Genomic DNA, 15,684 nt, shown 5'->3' on the forward strand with positions numbered 1-15,684 from the left:
AAAACCTGTAATGTGGCTTATATTTCTGACAGTACTATGTGTTTATTGTCTTGGATATGTGCAAATTCAGCATGTGTTTTGCCTGAACATCATCTGCTAGTGCAGTTTTCAGGGGGGTTTTGAGCCCGGTTGTTTTTCTTTCTCCAAGTGGTGAATTCCTCTACAAGCGCACATATTCAGCTCCGGCCAAATTCAAGTCACAATGTTCCAGAAACAGACAAGGACTCAGTGAGTCTAATTACTCACTGATAGGACCACTCTCCCTCTGGACAAGTGTGTATTCTGTCAAATTCTCCTGTTAGAGAATTGACAGTGTTTACATTTGAAAAGTTTCCTTGATGCTTTTGTTAGTAATATAATTTGTCTTTCCATTCATTCCACATAGTTGTTTGGTTCTTAGAGAGGGTTTTCCAACACAGAAGAGGAAAGATGTGTAGTAGGAATAGTAGGAATAAGAGAAAGACAACAATCCTTTCTGGCTCCAGATGCCTCTGACAATTTAACAAGACCCTGCCGCGAGGCATAGAGCAGGATGAAACTGGGCTCCTCATGTGGCTCTGCAGAGTTGCTGTACTGAACAACAAAGAAGGCATTTACATGTGCTTTAGCTCTCTTTACAGCTGCAGTGTTGCGACTGTAAAGGACCGCTGGGACTGGTAGTGGCCTGAGCTTTTTTATTTGTTGCACTCAGAGCTGAATCAAGAGCTAGAAGTAATTTTCTATCACATCTGAAAAGTTGAGAAGGTTAGGGAAATTTTAACGGAGTTTCAAAGCCACAGGACAAGATATCAACCTATTCATAGTGTTCTTTGTAATTTACCCGTGTCTGATTATTTGGTGTTACGTTGGATTCATTTGGTTGAGGCTTTTATCTAAAGACATACAAAAATGACCGTCAACCTCTGTAGGAACACCCAAACAAGAAGCTAAGCTACTAGCGAGTGTGTAAGCGGAGGATTCAGAGGGAGGATGTGTATACTCGGGCCGTGTGCCTGTCTGCATAATATGGAGGATCTGCTGACTGATTCCTGGATACTCTCCTGATTCAGCACTCACATTGAAACAATTAGCAAGTAAAGTAGCTGCTTTCTCTACTCCCCCGTCAGCTGCATCCTATGGTCAGTTAACGGTCCTAGTCCTAATTCTAGTAACCAGTGCTCACCATGTTGGGTATATTAGTGATGAAAATATCTACGACCATGTGAAAAATCCTTAAGACAAACTCCACTGTTGGGTTGTTTAGACTTCATGTCAGCTGTTGTGCTCTTCTCACATGACTTATGGATATTATTTTCACCAGAGTACTTCTGCTTGAGAGGGTTTATTGTGTATTTTGTTGCTACCGTCTTCTCATACTGCATCTTATACATGTCACTGTGGTTTGTTATAGATGACCACCTAAGAGCTTTTAGAAACAAACCACGTCACATGACAAACAAACCACTTTAACCACCTATTTTTAACTTATTACTTCACAAAAGAGTCAACAGAAACTTTACTTTCATTTTCCACCTCATTTGGTCCACTCAATATTATTCATACTGTTGTCTTAATGTTGTTCATAGTGAGTCAGCTATGGTGTACTTTAAATAACTCCGCAGTTTTTAAAATGTGTGAAATGTGATACAAAACATTACACACATCATGATTTTCCTAAATGTTGCAACATTTGCTAAAAGTCACATAAGCAAGCAAATATTCTTGCACAATGTTACTATCAGTGTTGGGGAGTAACTAGTTCCATATAACAGTGTTACATAATTTGATTACAAATAAATGTAATGAGAGAAAATGTATCATTAAATTACAGCTACTTATGAAAATGTTAATGATTACAAAGAGGGTTACATGTCACGTCAGACCTGAACTTAGATTTTGGTGCTTAATGAGTACACTTACCCTAACAGCTGAAAACATTGGTTAGGAAATTAGTAAAGTAATGAAAAAGTAATTAAATATAATAAGTTACATTACTTGTAACATTTTAAATAGAGTAACTAGTAATCTGTGTCCTATTACATTTCCAAAGTAACCTTCCCAACCCTGATTACATGTAACTATGAAATTATATTTTTCTATATATGTACATAAAACTACAGGATGCTTGGACTTGCACTTAAATTAGTTTTTTTAAATCATTTTGCGTCTTTTTGGGAAAACTTGAAAGCAACAGTCTTATTTAGGTCAGACACCAAGACAATAAGCACATGTTCTTGGGAAAAAAGAAAGAATCAGCTTTCATGCTGGTTGCTGCTTATATATTCAGAATTCAAATATATCACTGTGACAATATAATTATTAAGATCATGTCAATTCACTCTTATTATGAAATGATATGAAATGGCTGATTTTTGCAGGTTAAGTTCCTGAGTTCCTAAAAGTTTGCCAGGGTTCCTAAGAAAGTTCCTACACTGAAAAAAGGCCAATAATGTCATAGTAACTACAATGTCAAAGTCACAGTCCTCAAAGTTTCATGTGAATATGATGGATATTCACTTTGTTTGCTGCACTCTATCAGAGTGCAGCAAACATGCCCAGCGTTGGTCTCTCAGACTGTCTCAATGTCCCGCTCATGTGTTCTCCTGTGTCTGCATGGCCACCTAACCTTCTCTGCCCCCCCCCCCCCCCCCCACCACACCTACTCCCACCTATCGCACTAACACCTGTCTTTCTCGCCACTTCCTCCTCCTCCTCCTCCTCCCTCTCTCTCTCTCTCTCTCTGTGTCTGTGGTGGCTGCTGCTGTGTCTTGTCTGGCCTCCCTCCCGTCTCCCTGCGCTGCCCTCGTCAGGTCGGAGGTTTAGCATAATGTGTAACGACTCGGTCCTGTCTGCAGGCTTCCAGATAGACACTCCTGACACCATGGGGAGGACCTGCCTGCACGCTGCTGCTGCCGGAGGGTGAGGCCCATTATCCATGATGGATAGACATCACATTAAAAAGAATTGCCTGTTTATTACAGGCAATTTTTATTTTATTATAACTCAAGTCTTATTTAGGCAACCGATTCAAGCAGATGGCCGCCCACCTTGAGTCCGGTTCTGCTTGATGTGTCTTCCTGTTAGAGGGGGAGTTTTTCTTCCTGTTGGGGGAATGTTGGTGCAGTGTAGACCTGTTAAAATGACCTAAGATAGCTCTGTATGAATAGAATTGAATAGAATTGAACTGAATTGTCATTTTGGCAGTTTCTAATGATCTGAGAATTTAACATCACCACAATAAAATCTGACTCTGAGATTAAAAAAAACAAAGATGATCAGACAGGTTGTAAACAGTTCAGCCAGATTATCTAAACCTCTTATTTGGTTGGTGAGTCCAGTGTTACTACCAGTAGCTTTAATAACCAAAACCTACGAGTATAAGAGTCCATCTAAGAATATAAACCACATTTAGGGCTTTTCTTTGGCCTACTAATGGTTAAAAATATGTTGTTTTATTGCTTACGGCTAAACTCCAACTGTTTGTAGAAAAATAGTCATGTGTACTGTATCTGAATAGTCTTCCTGCAGCTATTACACCTTTCTAATCATTCCACTCTGCTCTTTGCGTGCAGTAACGTGGAGTGTGTCAAGTTGCTGTTGAGTAGCGGTGGAGACCACAACAGGAGGGACAACTGTGGCAGGTAAGAAGATACATGGCTGTCCTCTGAACACCTTTTGTTCATCACATTGTTAGTGGAGTTGAAACAGCACCCTGATTAAAGGATTAGTTGAATGACAGAAAATGAATCAACAATTTTAAAATATTCTCTTCCTGCACCTCTTCAAATGTGACCACTCGTTTCTCTCATCATTGTAAAGTGTTGGTTTTGAGCTCCTTAAAGCTACATTAATTATATAAGTAGTGTTAATGTCATAAGATTAAAATAGAAATTCTGTGATTCTGTGGCTCATTTGCATTGGCAGTTACAGTAGTGAAGCAGTGCTAACTTAGGTTTAAAGTGTTACTTTGGGTGTCATTGCACTCCTTATTCATGTGTGTGTGTGTGTGTGTGTGTGTGTGTGTGTGTGTATGGATGTTGGTAATATTAATGCCAGATATGACCAATCCACTTACAATTGTGTTTCTGAGTCACTGCAGTTCTCTAAACTTTCTACAACAATAGCATTCAAATCTGCAAAATGGAAACATGTTTTTGGGGCACAGCCTGCCAAGTAAGGGAAATGATGTTTTAGACAACAATATGCCATCCTGATGCATTTTTATTATAAGTGGAAGGGGTCCAAAATCCACAGTACAGTGTTAAAATGTTTTCTGGTTTATGTGAAGCTAATGTGAGCAGTCTGTTACAAATCAAGTGGCTATGTTCCAAAGTTGCAGTCTTTTTAAATCAAAATTCACTCTTTGTGTTTCTATCCCTCCACTGCCACTCAGCAAGAGAACTGACTATGAAAACAAGTGTGAGTTTTATAATAAAAAGACTCTACTTAATTGATTAGTTTAACTCAGACTGCCCTGAAACCTCATATTAACTTCAGATAAACAGAACAAGGACAGACTTTGTCACTTCCATTAGAAACACATTAGGAGGGGATATCTCACTGTGTCTCACAGTATGTAGAGGAGAAATGATTACAGCAAGCAAAAACTGCTCCAAACTGTTCCTGACTTGAGATAAAAAAAGTGTGGACTTGTCCTTTAATGGCCATAGTTTTGGGACATGGTCAACACTGACTTGCCCTCTCTCTTTCTCTCTCTCTCTCTCTCTCTCTCTCTCCCCCTTTCTCTGTTATTCCCTCAGGACTCCCCTCCACTATGCTGCTGCCAGCCGCCACTATCAGTGTCTGGAGACTCTGGTGGCTTGTGGCACCGCCATCAACGCCACTGACCAATGGGGGCGCTCTCCTCTGCACTACGCTGCCGCCTCAGACTTGGACAGAAGGTGAGAGAGAGAGAGAGAAAGAGAGAGAGCATTTGTTGTCTCACCATTTCTCTGGCGTTGCACTGAAAGCCTGGGTAGCCATCTACTGTTACTACATTTAGAAACCCGATGGTCCACACCTCTCTGTTTCCATGGCAATGAGAGGTGATACTGAGGTAGTGCTGGTGGTAGTTTATGCGCAGCATCCAGGACTGGCAACCCCACCGATGACGATGCAGCACACAGCACATACAGTAGTGATCCACTTACTTGCTGGCATTAGTCGGCGCCACCACATGAAAGAAGCTGTTGTTTGAGCGTGTTCATGTTATTATGCTCTCGTATCTCTCCCTCCCTCCCTCCATCCCTCCCTCCCTCCCTCCCTCCTTCCTTCCCTCCGCAGGCGTCGTGTGGCTTTGGAGCCAGAGAGCGAAGGAGTTCAGGCGGAGAGAGAGAAAGAGGCGGCACTGTGAGTCCTCGCTGAAAATAACACGAAGACATAAAGAAATGTTGAGATGATCAAATCTGTCATAACTCCATACTAATACATGCATACTAACTTTAAGAAAAGTTGAGTGTGCATCATGTTCTCACAAAAATGACGTATTAAAATCTACTTGATCTCACTTATTTATTAAGAAAGATCAATCATTCATATAATACATCTACATTAATATAAACAAATTAATTAGTAAAACAAATGAAAAATGTATAAAGGCAAAAACAATATAAAAATTGTAATATAACATAATTATCAGCACACTATCTGAGCAAATGCCTGATATGTGACACGCCTGCTGTCAGTATGAGCTGCACACATATTGATACATTTATACAGTTTTCAACAATCATATGTGGAGAGTATGTGAGATGTTGCATTGTTTTCCAGATGTTTAGAGTTCCTGCTTCAGAGTGGAGCGACGGCCTCGCTGAAAGACAAACAGGGCTACAGTCCTGTCCACTACGCTGCAGCCTATGGACACAGGCACTGTCTGGAACTGGTCAGTTTACATTCACACACACACACACACACACACACACACACACACACACACACACACACACACACACACGTGTTGAGGTATGTCATATCTTGAGGCTGTGTTATCTTGTTGGATGGTGACTCCAGGTGTTTTCTCCATCTGTCGCACGTCAAGTTTTTTAAAATCAAAATGACAAAAAGCTTCAAGTAAAATCTGTGAAGAGCAGTAGTGATACAGTATACATGCTGACTGTCAGTAAATAAACTGACTGCAGGAAGAAGGAAATGTGCTCATCTGTGTTATTGTGACCTGCAGCTGCTGGACAGAGACGACAGTCACCAAGAAGACCCCGAATCCCCGAACGCCAGGAGCCCCCTGCACCTCGCTGTGAGTCACACACACACACACACACACACACACACACACACACACACACACACACACACCAAAGACAGCATGATGTCTTAATGAAATATATTGATCAAGACTACTAACCAACCAAAGCAATACTTCTTTCAGTATCTCACTTTGGCCTCTTCTGTTCAATGTAAAGCACATCCACATTATTATCAAGTTAAATGGACAAATACAGCACAGGAAAGTTTACTGAATAAAGTCTAAAATGAGAAAAATCCAGTTTTCAATCTCATCATAAAATAAGTAAACAAGATTATGAATCTGACCAGAGATTCACCGCAAGCATTCTGTACTCATCAGTTGAGCAAACACTGCTATGGACACATTTCAGTCTGTCAAAAAACACAAACAATCAGACGATTTTAATCAAACCCTGAAGTCAGAGAAAATAAAGGCTATTATCTATTGTAAACAGTTTACAGACCAAATCCCATATTCAACTTTGACCTACTGTGCTTTCCGTAGTTTTCCTGTGTAATGAGGGACATCTCAGGTCTACTCATTCTTGGTTTCACCTCAGTGTAACATTATATTATCTCTCTAATCTGTTGGCTCCATCATGTATCTCCCTGTCTGATTAGTAGCAATGTGCTGATGCCACGTTATCTATAGTATGTGTGTGTGTTTGTGTGTGTGTGTGTCTGTGGCTGACTTGTGAGCGTTTCTCTCCTCAGGCGTACCACGGTCACGCTCAGGCCCTGGAGGTGCTGCTGCAGGGGGAGAGGGAGGTGGATCAGGGGGACGAGGCAGGGAGGACCCCCCTGGCTCTGGCTGCTCTCAGAGGCCACTCCGACAGCGTTCACACCCTCCTCAGCCAGGGGGCGTCGCCGCGAAGCACAGACACGCAATACGGGCGCACACCTGTACACCTGGCAGGTGGGCTTCAGTTTCAATATCATGTTGATGGAATAGTTATTTATTGGTGTTGGTTTAGCTGGATTTTAGCAGCTGTTTTACACTATATGAACAAAAATATGCAGACAAAACCGGGTTTGTGTATAAATGTACCTCGACCAGCTCTGACCTCAACCCCAGCTAACAGCTTTGGGATGAACTGGACTGCTGACTGTGAACCAGAACACCTGTAATATCAGAGCCTGATCTCACTAATGCTCTTGTGGCTTAATGGGAGTAAATCCCTGCAGCCGGGCCCCAAAATCTTGCGGAAAGCCTTTCCAGATGAATGGAGGTTTTATCAGCACATTAATGATTAAGCTTTTTAGAATACCATTTTCAGCAATAATGTAGGAGTGTAATGTTTTGGGTTTTTTTTTTTTTTTTTTTAACTTTTTGGACATTTAGTTGAATGTATTTCTCATTCCTTAACCCAATTGGAATAATCAGCCCTGCTACTACCTCTAAAACAGACAGTTAACACCTTGTATTGCTTACTTTTTCTTGCACCCCCTGGTTGGGGCCCAGTGTATACAATACATATGTTGCTTTTGTGGCAAAAGAAAAAGAAAAAACATCTCTGAGGTTCTTTAGATGATCAAACTTTCCCTGAGTATTCCAATCACCTGTCACACGTTCAGCATGTGCAGGTTGTTGTAAATATTTCTTATAGTTTATATTCTTTTATATTCTTCAGTTATTTTTAGAATCTCTCATTTTCAGCTGTATCTCACTGAGCTGATGTGTCATGCAACCAGTTATTAATAAACACGTCACTGTGTGTGTGTGTCTCACTGCAGTGATGAACGGTCATACAACGTGTGTGCGCCTCCTGCTGGATGACTCGGACAGTGCAGACATGGTAGAAGCTGCTGACTCTCAGGGACAGTGAGTGATTTCTCTTTTCTTGTCATGTATTTTCTGGTTTTGGTGTTGGTCCTCTTCCCGTCCTGATGTTGTCTCACCTGTCCTCTGCAGGACTCCTCTGATGCTGGCGGTGGCTGGAGGTCACGTAGATGCTGTGTCGCTGCTGCTGGAGAGAGAAGCCAACGTCAATGTGCCCGATAACCACGGCCTCACTGCACTGCACCTCGGGGTAGGATTTTCAAAAAATGTTACTAAAATATTAGAATTTAAATGATTCCTTAATAAAAAAACAAAAACAAAAAAACATTTGAATGATTTCCTTATTATGATTATAAATTATGATGTAATATTTGGATATAGCGAAATATAGACTCTCATCACTCTGAGTAAGATTCATAATAGCGTTAACATGGAATTGGAAAATTCAATTCAAAAGGGCTTTGAAATACTCTTTTTGATCTATATTACTTTAATATTAATTTCTATTATTCTATTTACTGACATGTTTATAATACCTGTCTGCTTATCATATTTTATCTCACAGTTTATTTGTTTCCTGCTTTCATTTTATAATCAGACAAGCTCCAACAGATTCTGTAGTCCCATGTGTTAACATTATTATTATTAATACATCACTTAAATAAAGAATAATTGAAAGTCTCTAATTATTCGAGACCTGTACAGAAAATACCAGATGTGCACATCTGGGCTAGACGATAAACTACATTTATCATTGACATTATGGACATCTTATTTAAAATGAATGAAAAATAACAATGTCCAATAAATCTGAATCCTAAAATAAGATAACAAAATCCTTTATTAGTCTCACAATGAGGAAACTGACAGTATTACAACAAAGTGGATCTTAAAAATAGAAGAGCAAGAATGATAATATAAGTAGAGAAGCAATAAAAACAACAGTAGTAAAAAATATAAGTATCAGTTACATCATTTCTCAGTACATTCATTGTAACAAATTATTGTGAGGTAGATTTCACAATTTTATACCATAATAATCAATAATCAATACTCTACTGTATGTGCTTGATTTCTATTATTTGCATCATTTCATATGATTCTAAATAGATTCCAGGAAGTGAGTCTCTGTTAATTCCACTACAAACATAATGATAACTAAATGTTGACTGTAATGAATTAACAATCACACTTTTTAAGTTTCAAGTTGATGCACATGAAGCCAGCGGTCCTCTCCTCTAATCTAATCTATCTCCCCTCTGTGCTGCAGCTGCTGTGTGGTCAGGAGGAGAGTATTCAGTGTCTGTTGGAGCAGGAGGCGTCGGTGTTGCTAGGCGACTCGCGGGGTCGGACTGCCATCCACCTGGCCGCGGCCCGGGGCCACGCCTCCTGGCTGAGCGAGCTGCTGAGCATCGCTTGCTCTGAGCCGCCCTCCCTGCCCCCCCTCAGAGACCACAGCGGGTACACACCGCTCCACTGGGCCTGCTACTATGGTCAGTGTTACCCTAAATAATATGTGTGTCAATCTAGTCTTGATTTGACTCCAGCTATAAACAGCGTGGTGGTCTTTTTCAATATACATGTGTTTATCTGTAGGTCATGACGGGTGTGTGGAGGTTCTGCTGGAGCAGAAAGGATGCCGCTGTATTGATGGGAACCCCTTCACCCCTCTGCACTGTGCTGTGTAAGTCACATGGAGCTTTAGTAATGCTCACCATTATTTTGATTATTGGCTATTTTTATTTCTGTGTAGTACTATTTCAGTTATCCCATTACATGTTCCTACAGCCACAAGTTGACATCTATATAATGCTTTAAAAGTCCAAAACATGACATAAAATAGGCAGAAAGCAGCTAATTCTCACATTTTAGAAGCTGGATCTAGCAGTTGTTTGGGATTTTTGTTTAATAATTGAAATGAATAATTAAGTGGTAAAAAATGCTGCTGATTCATTTTTCTGTTGGGTAATCAACTAGTAATTAAAAACTGCTGCTAGAGGACAGCATTCACCACACAGCTCAGGAGACGCCTTCAAAAACGTAGGAGAAATGGATCAATATCACAAGAGCTGCTCATTATGCTGCAGTACTCATGTTGTTTTAGTATAGAGAGACACAGATTTTAAAAAATAAATAAGCATAGAAGAAAAAGAATAAGATAAAATAAATATATTAGCAATGATAATAGAGGGGATTATCTAATGTGGTGTTTCTGGACACTGAACAGCAGATATCAGTGTTAAATCCTGCACTTGTCTTTAAACTCACAGGGCGAATGATCATGAGCCCTGTGCCTCTCTGCTGCTGGAGGCCATGGGATCAGACATCGCTGGCTGTAAGGATGCTAAGGACAGGTGAGGCGTGTGTGTTGTGTGTGTGTGTGTGTGTGTGTGTGTGTGTGTGTGTGTGTGTGTGTGTGTGTGTGTGTGTGTGTGTGTGTGTGTGTGTGTGTGTGTGTGTGTGTGTGTGTGTGTGTGTGTGTGTGTGTGTGTGTGTGTGTGTGTGTAGGTACAGTATATTGACACCACAGCATCGTCACTGCTCTGCTGTGTCTTGCGTTTTCATTCATTCCCTCCTCGCTCCCTCTCTCCTGCAGGACTCCTCTCCATGCTGCGGCGTTCTCGGGTCACGTCGACTGCGTCCAGTTGCTCCTTTCCCATGATGCACCTGTTGATACTGTAGACCAATCAGGTCGCAGTGCACTGATGATGGCGGCTGAGAAGGGCAGGGCCGGGGCTCTCGGTATGTAGACTGTTTACTTGGCTGCGATTGTGTTTGTATTGTTTCTTAACATTTGGCTCTAGGTGTATTTATACATACTAGATCAATATATATTCCTGTGTGTGTGTGTGTGTGTGTGTGTGTGTGTGTGTGTGTGTGTGTGTGTGTGTGTGTGTGTGTGTGTGTGTGCGTCAACGATGCTGATTCTGTCTTGTGCTCCAGAGGTGCTGTTGACCAGCGCCAGTGCCAACCTCAGTCTGACGGACAAAGACGGCAACACCGCCCTGCATCTAGCCTGCAGTAATGTAAGTGTCCTGTAGGGGGCTTCACACATCTGCTCAGAGGGACTTTTAATTTCTTGAGCTTTCAGCTGGAGTCATATTTAATGTTTTTGGGAGCATTTTTAAGCGACACTAGAGAGATGACAGGAAATGAAGAGAGAGAGATGAGGAGGTGACATGAGTAGTGGGTTTAAATTGTAACCCACCTGCTAATGTTTGGTGTTTCTAGGTCTTACAGTTTTTGCTGCATGCTGCATGCTTTTAGCAGACAAAAATAATAATACAAAAATACATTTTCACATGCCATGACTTCCTCTGTTGTTGCCAAGAAGGATTTACCAACCTCAGCATTCAAACCCTGGAGCTTTGAATCACCATCAGCAGCTTTTGAAGGATTTCGTAAAGAGAGAAAATCAGAAAAGTGGGGCAAATGGAGGTTAAATCATTGTTTTTGATTGGCTTTTTCTCGTTGAACCTAAATATGATGAATCATGTGATTTTTCTACTTTAAGCTGATTTTGTTGATTATTGTAAAGTTTAATTTCCAGAATGTTTCCATACATGGGCTCAGGACTTTTGGCTTCCAGGATGGTCAAGCATGTATGTGAGCTGGTAGAACTGACTGTAACATGAAGTGTTGTTCTCACAGGGAAAAGAAGACTGTGTGTTATTGATCCTGGAGAAGCTGCCTGACTCAGCGCTGATAAACGCCACCAATGCAGCGCTGCAAACGTGAGTATCTAAAACCCCAACACATAAATGTAATCTGATCCATATAAAGAATGTATCATCTTTATATTTCTTAACATTACTTTTATAAACCTCGTGGCTGTGTTCATCTCTGCCAGTCCTCTTCACCTGGCGGCTCGTAGCGGTCTGAAGCAGGCGGTCCAGCAGCTGCTTTCCAGAGGAGCCAACGTTCAGACGGTGGATGAGAACGGTAGGAGGAACCTGGTCTGATCTGAGCTGGTCTGGTCTGGTCTGATCTGAGCTGGTCTGATTTGATCCGTGGAGGCTCTGATCTGCATGCTATGTCTCGCTCAGCATGAATGTTTTTCTCCGAGTTCCAGCATGAACTCCACTTTACTAATGAATTGTTGTAGTGTGATTTTGCCTGTGTGCTGCCGTCAGATGTATTTTTAACAGGGTTCCCACTGATCATGGAGTTCAGAAAGAATATTCCACACTCCTTTTTAAAGGTGTTCTCAGTGGACCAGGAGGGAATAATGGATGCACTTACTGATTTCTTTTCAGGATTAATTATTTAAAAACTCATGAAGGCGTCATGGAGGTCGACAGTGGGAACCCTGATTTAAACTGTAAGATAAGCTTCTTGTTTGCCTGCCATGTGTCAGTACAGAAGTTATTGAATGTATTTGTTCTGTAGCGTTTCTGCTGTGGTTGTCCCCGTGTGCTGTGTACCCCCCCCCCCCAAATGTCTCTGTTTGCATACTGTGTCAGCTGGCTGAACACTAATGGAATGCTGCTCCATCCCTCCTTTGTCTTCTGCTTCGCCTTCCCCGCTTCCTCCATGTCTACGTCTTGCTCTCCTCCTCTTTCCTCCCTTTTGCTTTTGTTCCCTCCCCTCCTCTCTCTCTCTTTCTCTCTCTCCCTCCTCCTCTCTCTCTCTCTCCCTCCCTCCCTCTCTCTGTCTCTCTACCTCAGGTCTGACCCCTGCTCTGGCTTGTGCTCCTAGCAGAGAGGTGGCTGACTGTCTGGCTCTCATTCTGGCTACCATGATGCCTTTCTGCTCCCCTTGCAGCTCCGGGGCTCCCTCCCCAGGCTCCCTCCTGAGGCAGCTTCCCCACAAGGGGGTTAAAGGCCCAGGGCCCGGCCCTCGGGGGCCACGCAGCCCCAGGAACCCCTCCGGACCCTCCAGCGAGGGAACCACCGAGAACGACTCCGAGGACTCGGAAACCTTCTGACCCCTGCAAACCGACTCTCTACCCTCCTACCTCGACATGTGCACCTGAACTTTGTAGTTTCTCCCCTGGTGGAACGATGCAGTGTTTTTTTTTTTAGTCTGTAAACCCCGAGAGAGGAGGGTAGAGACTTGGTTGTGATCCAGCGTGGATGTTTGCAGTGTTTGTATCTTCTGCTCTTCATGTGGGGGAACGTGTACAGAATCACCAGGCTGGAGACCCGCAGCGCTTTTTCTTAGTGCCCTTTTTCCAAAAAAAAAAAGAAAAGAAGCAGTGATCGGAGCAGCTGCACTGCCCTGGACTGACTACTGCAGCCGAAACAAGTTGCTCCCTGAAACTGCGGTTGAAGAATTTGAATCCAGGCCAACAATGGTTTGGGCCTGCATGCTTGTGTTAACTTTACATCATGGTTTGTTCTTTCTACTCACGGGTGCTTAAATCCAAACCGACCTCGGTACTCAGTCTCTGGACGGCGCAGCAACTCGCCTCTGAGACTTGTCTGTCTTAAAAATATAAAAAAAAGAAGCCATTTTTAACTGTTTGTACAAAATGAAGTAGACCATTAAGAAAGTTAAGTGTAATTTTAATCTTTTTTTTTTTAATTATTATTTTTGGCTTGTTGTACCAAATATTGGACTTTCACTCATTAACAATTAACATATTCCAACAACGACTAGGTCTCACAGAAATTAATGTCCCGCTTATCGCAAAAATGTTTCATTTTTTCCCCCATATATTTGATTATAGGAATTTGTTTGGTAGCAGAAAGCACTTCTTGAAAAGTTAGTAAAAGATTGTGGTTTAATATTTAAAAATTGACAGTGATGTGAAGAGGATGTGTGATTAACCTTTTTTAATCATTACTAAAATCATGGCCTTTTCCTGACCATGAAATCACAGTGAGGTATTTAAGCATTTAACAGAATATGTGGGTGGCGCATTTGATTGGATAACTCAAAAGTAGGCGTGGCTTCAGAAAAAAAAACATGTTTGGACCAATGCTATTCACCGTATATATGCTTTCTTTAGGTAATACTATTCAGAAACACTCCATGTTTCTTATTATGCCGATGATACCCAGTTCTATTCATCAGTTAGGCCAGATAAATCCAATCAGTTAACTAAACTCTAAGCATGCCTCAACTCTTAAACTGCTGTTAACTGTTCATTTGAACAACTAAAGCACAAACTTCAGAGTTCAGCCGTCAAGAGATGTTAAAAAACTTCAACACACTGATGGACACAGGGTTTGTGTAGATTTGAACATTTGATCCTGTGGCCTCCTGCACTCTTCTGTCTCCATGTTGATCCTTACCTGTAGTGCATGTTTGCACTTCGTAGAGCAGGGTAGCCAGTGTTGTCTTGTTAAATAGTTTCAACCATAAAAAAAAAAATCAACCCACCCCCAACCCGCCCCTTTCTGCGCAGCTCTAAATTTCTAATCCTTCAAGCCCAGATTTTCCAAAAAAACTAAAAAATGATAAAAAAGCCCTTTAGTCCCTCAGCTCCTTTTAATATTTAAGCTCTTTTTACACGATGGTACAAATACTGCCAGCACTTCGATGTAAAATGACACAGGGCCTTGACCCCTTCCCCTCGGTCCCTCCCCCAACCCCCTGTGTTTGTCTACCTATCAGCTATGTGCCATTGTCTCAAACGTGTCCAGTGCCTTGATGTCTATTAATTTTTTTTCTTTTATAACATAGCCTGTGTTAGTAAGATCAAAAATATTCTTATCATTTAAAGGATCAGATCACCTAAATCACAAATACATTTTATTGTCTTTTTTTTTTTTCACTCAGCATTTTTGCCTTTTAACTTTCATATAAAGTGGAGATGCAGACAGGGTTAGGGTTAGGGGAGAAGGAGATGACATAATGATGATACCCCTGATGAAGCTTTTTGTTTGTACTGTGCTACAAAAAACTACATTTCCAGTCACGATGTTTCAGATTCAATGATCAAAAACTCCAGAACAGCTGCTAAATGGACAGAAGTGACACTGTTTTGTCCAATGTTGTTTCCAAGGGAGGTCGTGAACTTTGAGCCTCAACTTTAAACCCAATGTGGACACAAAAAAACAGAAGAACATGTGATTTGACTGAAAGCTACAGACTGCTACTAAACTGCTACTAAATGGGCCTTAATGTGAGATTGTATTGAGTTACTTTGGACAATTCACAGTTAACTATGAAGATGTGTCTTTGGGACTATTTCTTTAGTCAAAAGTAGTTCCGGTGAAAACTGTAACAGTACATGGATTAACTGTGTATGGATTATCCAGAGTAATCAGGACATTGTGTTTGGGTTATAGTAATCTGGGTGATCTGATTCTTTAACATGTTGAGCATAATGTGAAACATGAATCGAGAGATTATGTTACATTGAATGACAGATTTGAAGCGGGGGTTTTGCTCTGCATGAGGGACCATTGTGTTTTCATTGAAATGGTTTCCCACCCCCCCCCACACCCCCCCCTGTTGCCTCTCTTCAACAGTCTGCTGATATTCTATTTTTTCATTACTGTCAATGAAAGGACGCAAAATCTAGACCATCACCAGACCTTTTTAAAGTTTTTTTTTTATGTGTGTGCGGGTGTAAGAGTGTGTTACTTTAGGTACTGATATGAAATTGAAACTGCTTTTGTATATAATGTTGACGTAAAAAATCTTTGTATGGAAAAAGTCTCCATCACAGAAGACTTTGAGCACAGTGAGTGATATCTCCGCTCTAAACAAGAAAGGATAATTAATAATATGCT

General features: G+C 41.3%; 1 protein-coding gene across 3 annotated transcripts in view; it reads left to right on the top strand.

Annotated features, from left to right (window-relative positions):
- The window catches only part of ankrd44 (ankyrin repeat domain 44), a 28,900-nt gene extending 14,826 nt beyond the window's left edge, over nucleotides 1-14,074 (top strand). The window contains exons 12-28 of one of the 3 annotated variants that reach the window (XM_053328475.1): nucleotides 2,790-2,898; nucleotides 3,552-3,620; nucleotides 4,740-4,880; nucleotides 5,263-5,328; nucleotides 5,749-5,860; nucleotides 6,158-6,229; nucleotides 6,934-7,135; nucleotides 7,954-8,041; nucleotides 8,132-8,249; nucleotides 9,270-9,492; nucleotides 9,596-9,683; nucleotides 10,270-10,353; nucleotides 10,596-10,741; nucleotides 10,943-11,025; nucleotides 11,651-11,733; nucleotides 11,850-11,941; nucleotides 12,667-14,074. In XM_053328475.1, coding sequence (XP_053184450.1) covers nucleotides 2,790-2,898; nucleotides 3,552-3,620; nucleotides 4,740-4,880; nucleotides 5,263-5,328; nucleotides 5,749-5,860; nucleotides 6,158-6,229; nucleotides 6,934-7,135; nucleotides 7,954-8,041; nucleotides 8,132-8,249; nucleotides 9,270-9,492; nucleotides 9,596-9,683; nucleotides 10,270-10,353; nucleotides 10,596-10,741; nucleotides 10,943-11,025; nucleotides 11,651-11,733; nucleotides 11,850-11,941; nucleotides 12,667-12,926 — 2,036 coding nt within the window. In that variant the 3' untranslated portion in view covers nucleotides 12,927-14,074. The remainder of the gene's footprint in view (nucleotides 1-2,789; nucleotides 2,899-3,551; nucleotides 3,621-4,739; nucleotides 4,881-5,262; nucleotides 5,329-5,748; nucleotides 5,861-6,157; nucleotides 6,230-6,933; nucleotides 7,136-7,953; nucleotides 8,042-8,131; nucleotides 8,250-9,269; nucleotides 9,493-9,595; nucleotides 9,684-10,269; nucleotides 10,354-10,595; nucleotides 10,742-10,942; nucleotides 11,026-11,650; nucleotides 11,734-11,849; nucleotides 11,942-12,666) is intronic. The other 2 variants (XM_053328476.1, XM_053328477.1) reach the window with 2 other exon arrangements.
- The last annotated feature ends 1,610 nt before the right edge of the window (nucleotides 14,075-15,684 follow it).

Source organism: Scomber japonicus, chromosome 11 (genome assembly GCF_027409825.1).
Source record: "Scomber japonicus isolate fScoJap1 chromosome 11, fScoJap1.pri, whole genome shotgun sequence".
NCBI classification, from domain to species: domain Eukaryota; kingdom Metazoa; phylum Chordata; class Actinopteri; order Scombriformes; family Scombridae; genus Scomber; species Scomber japonicus.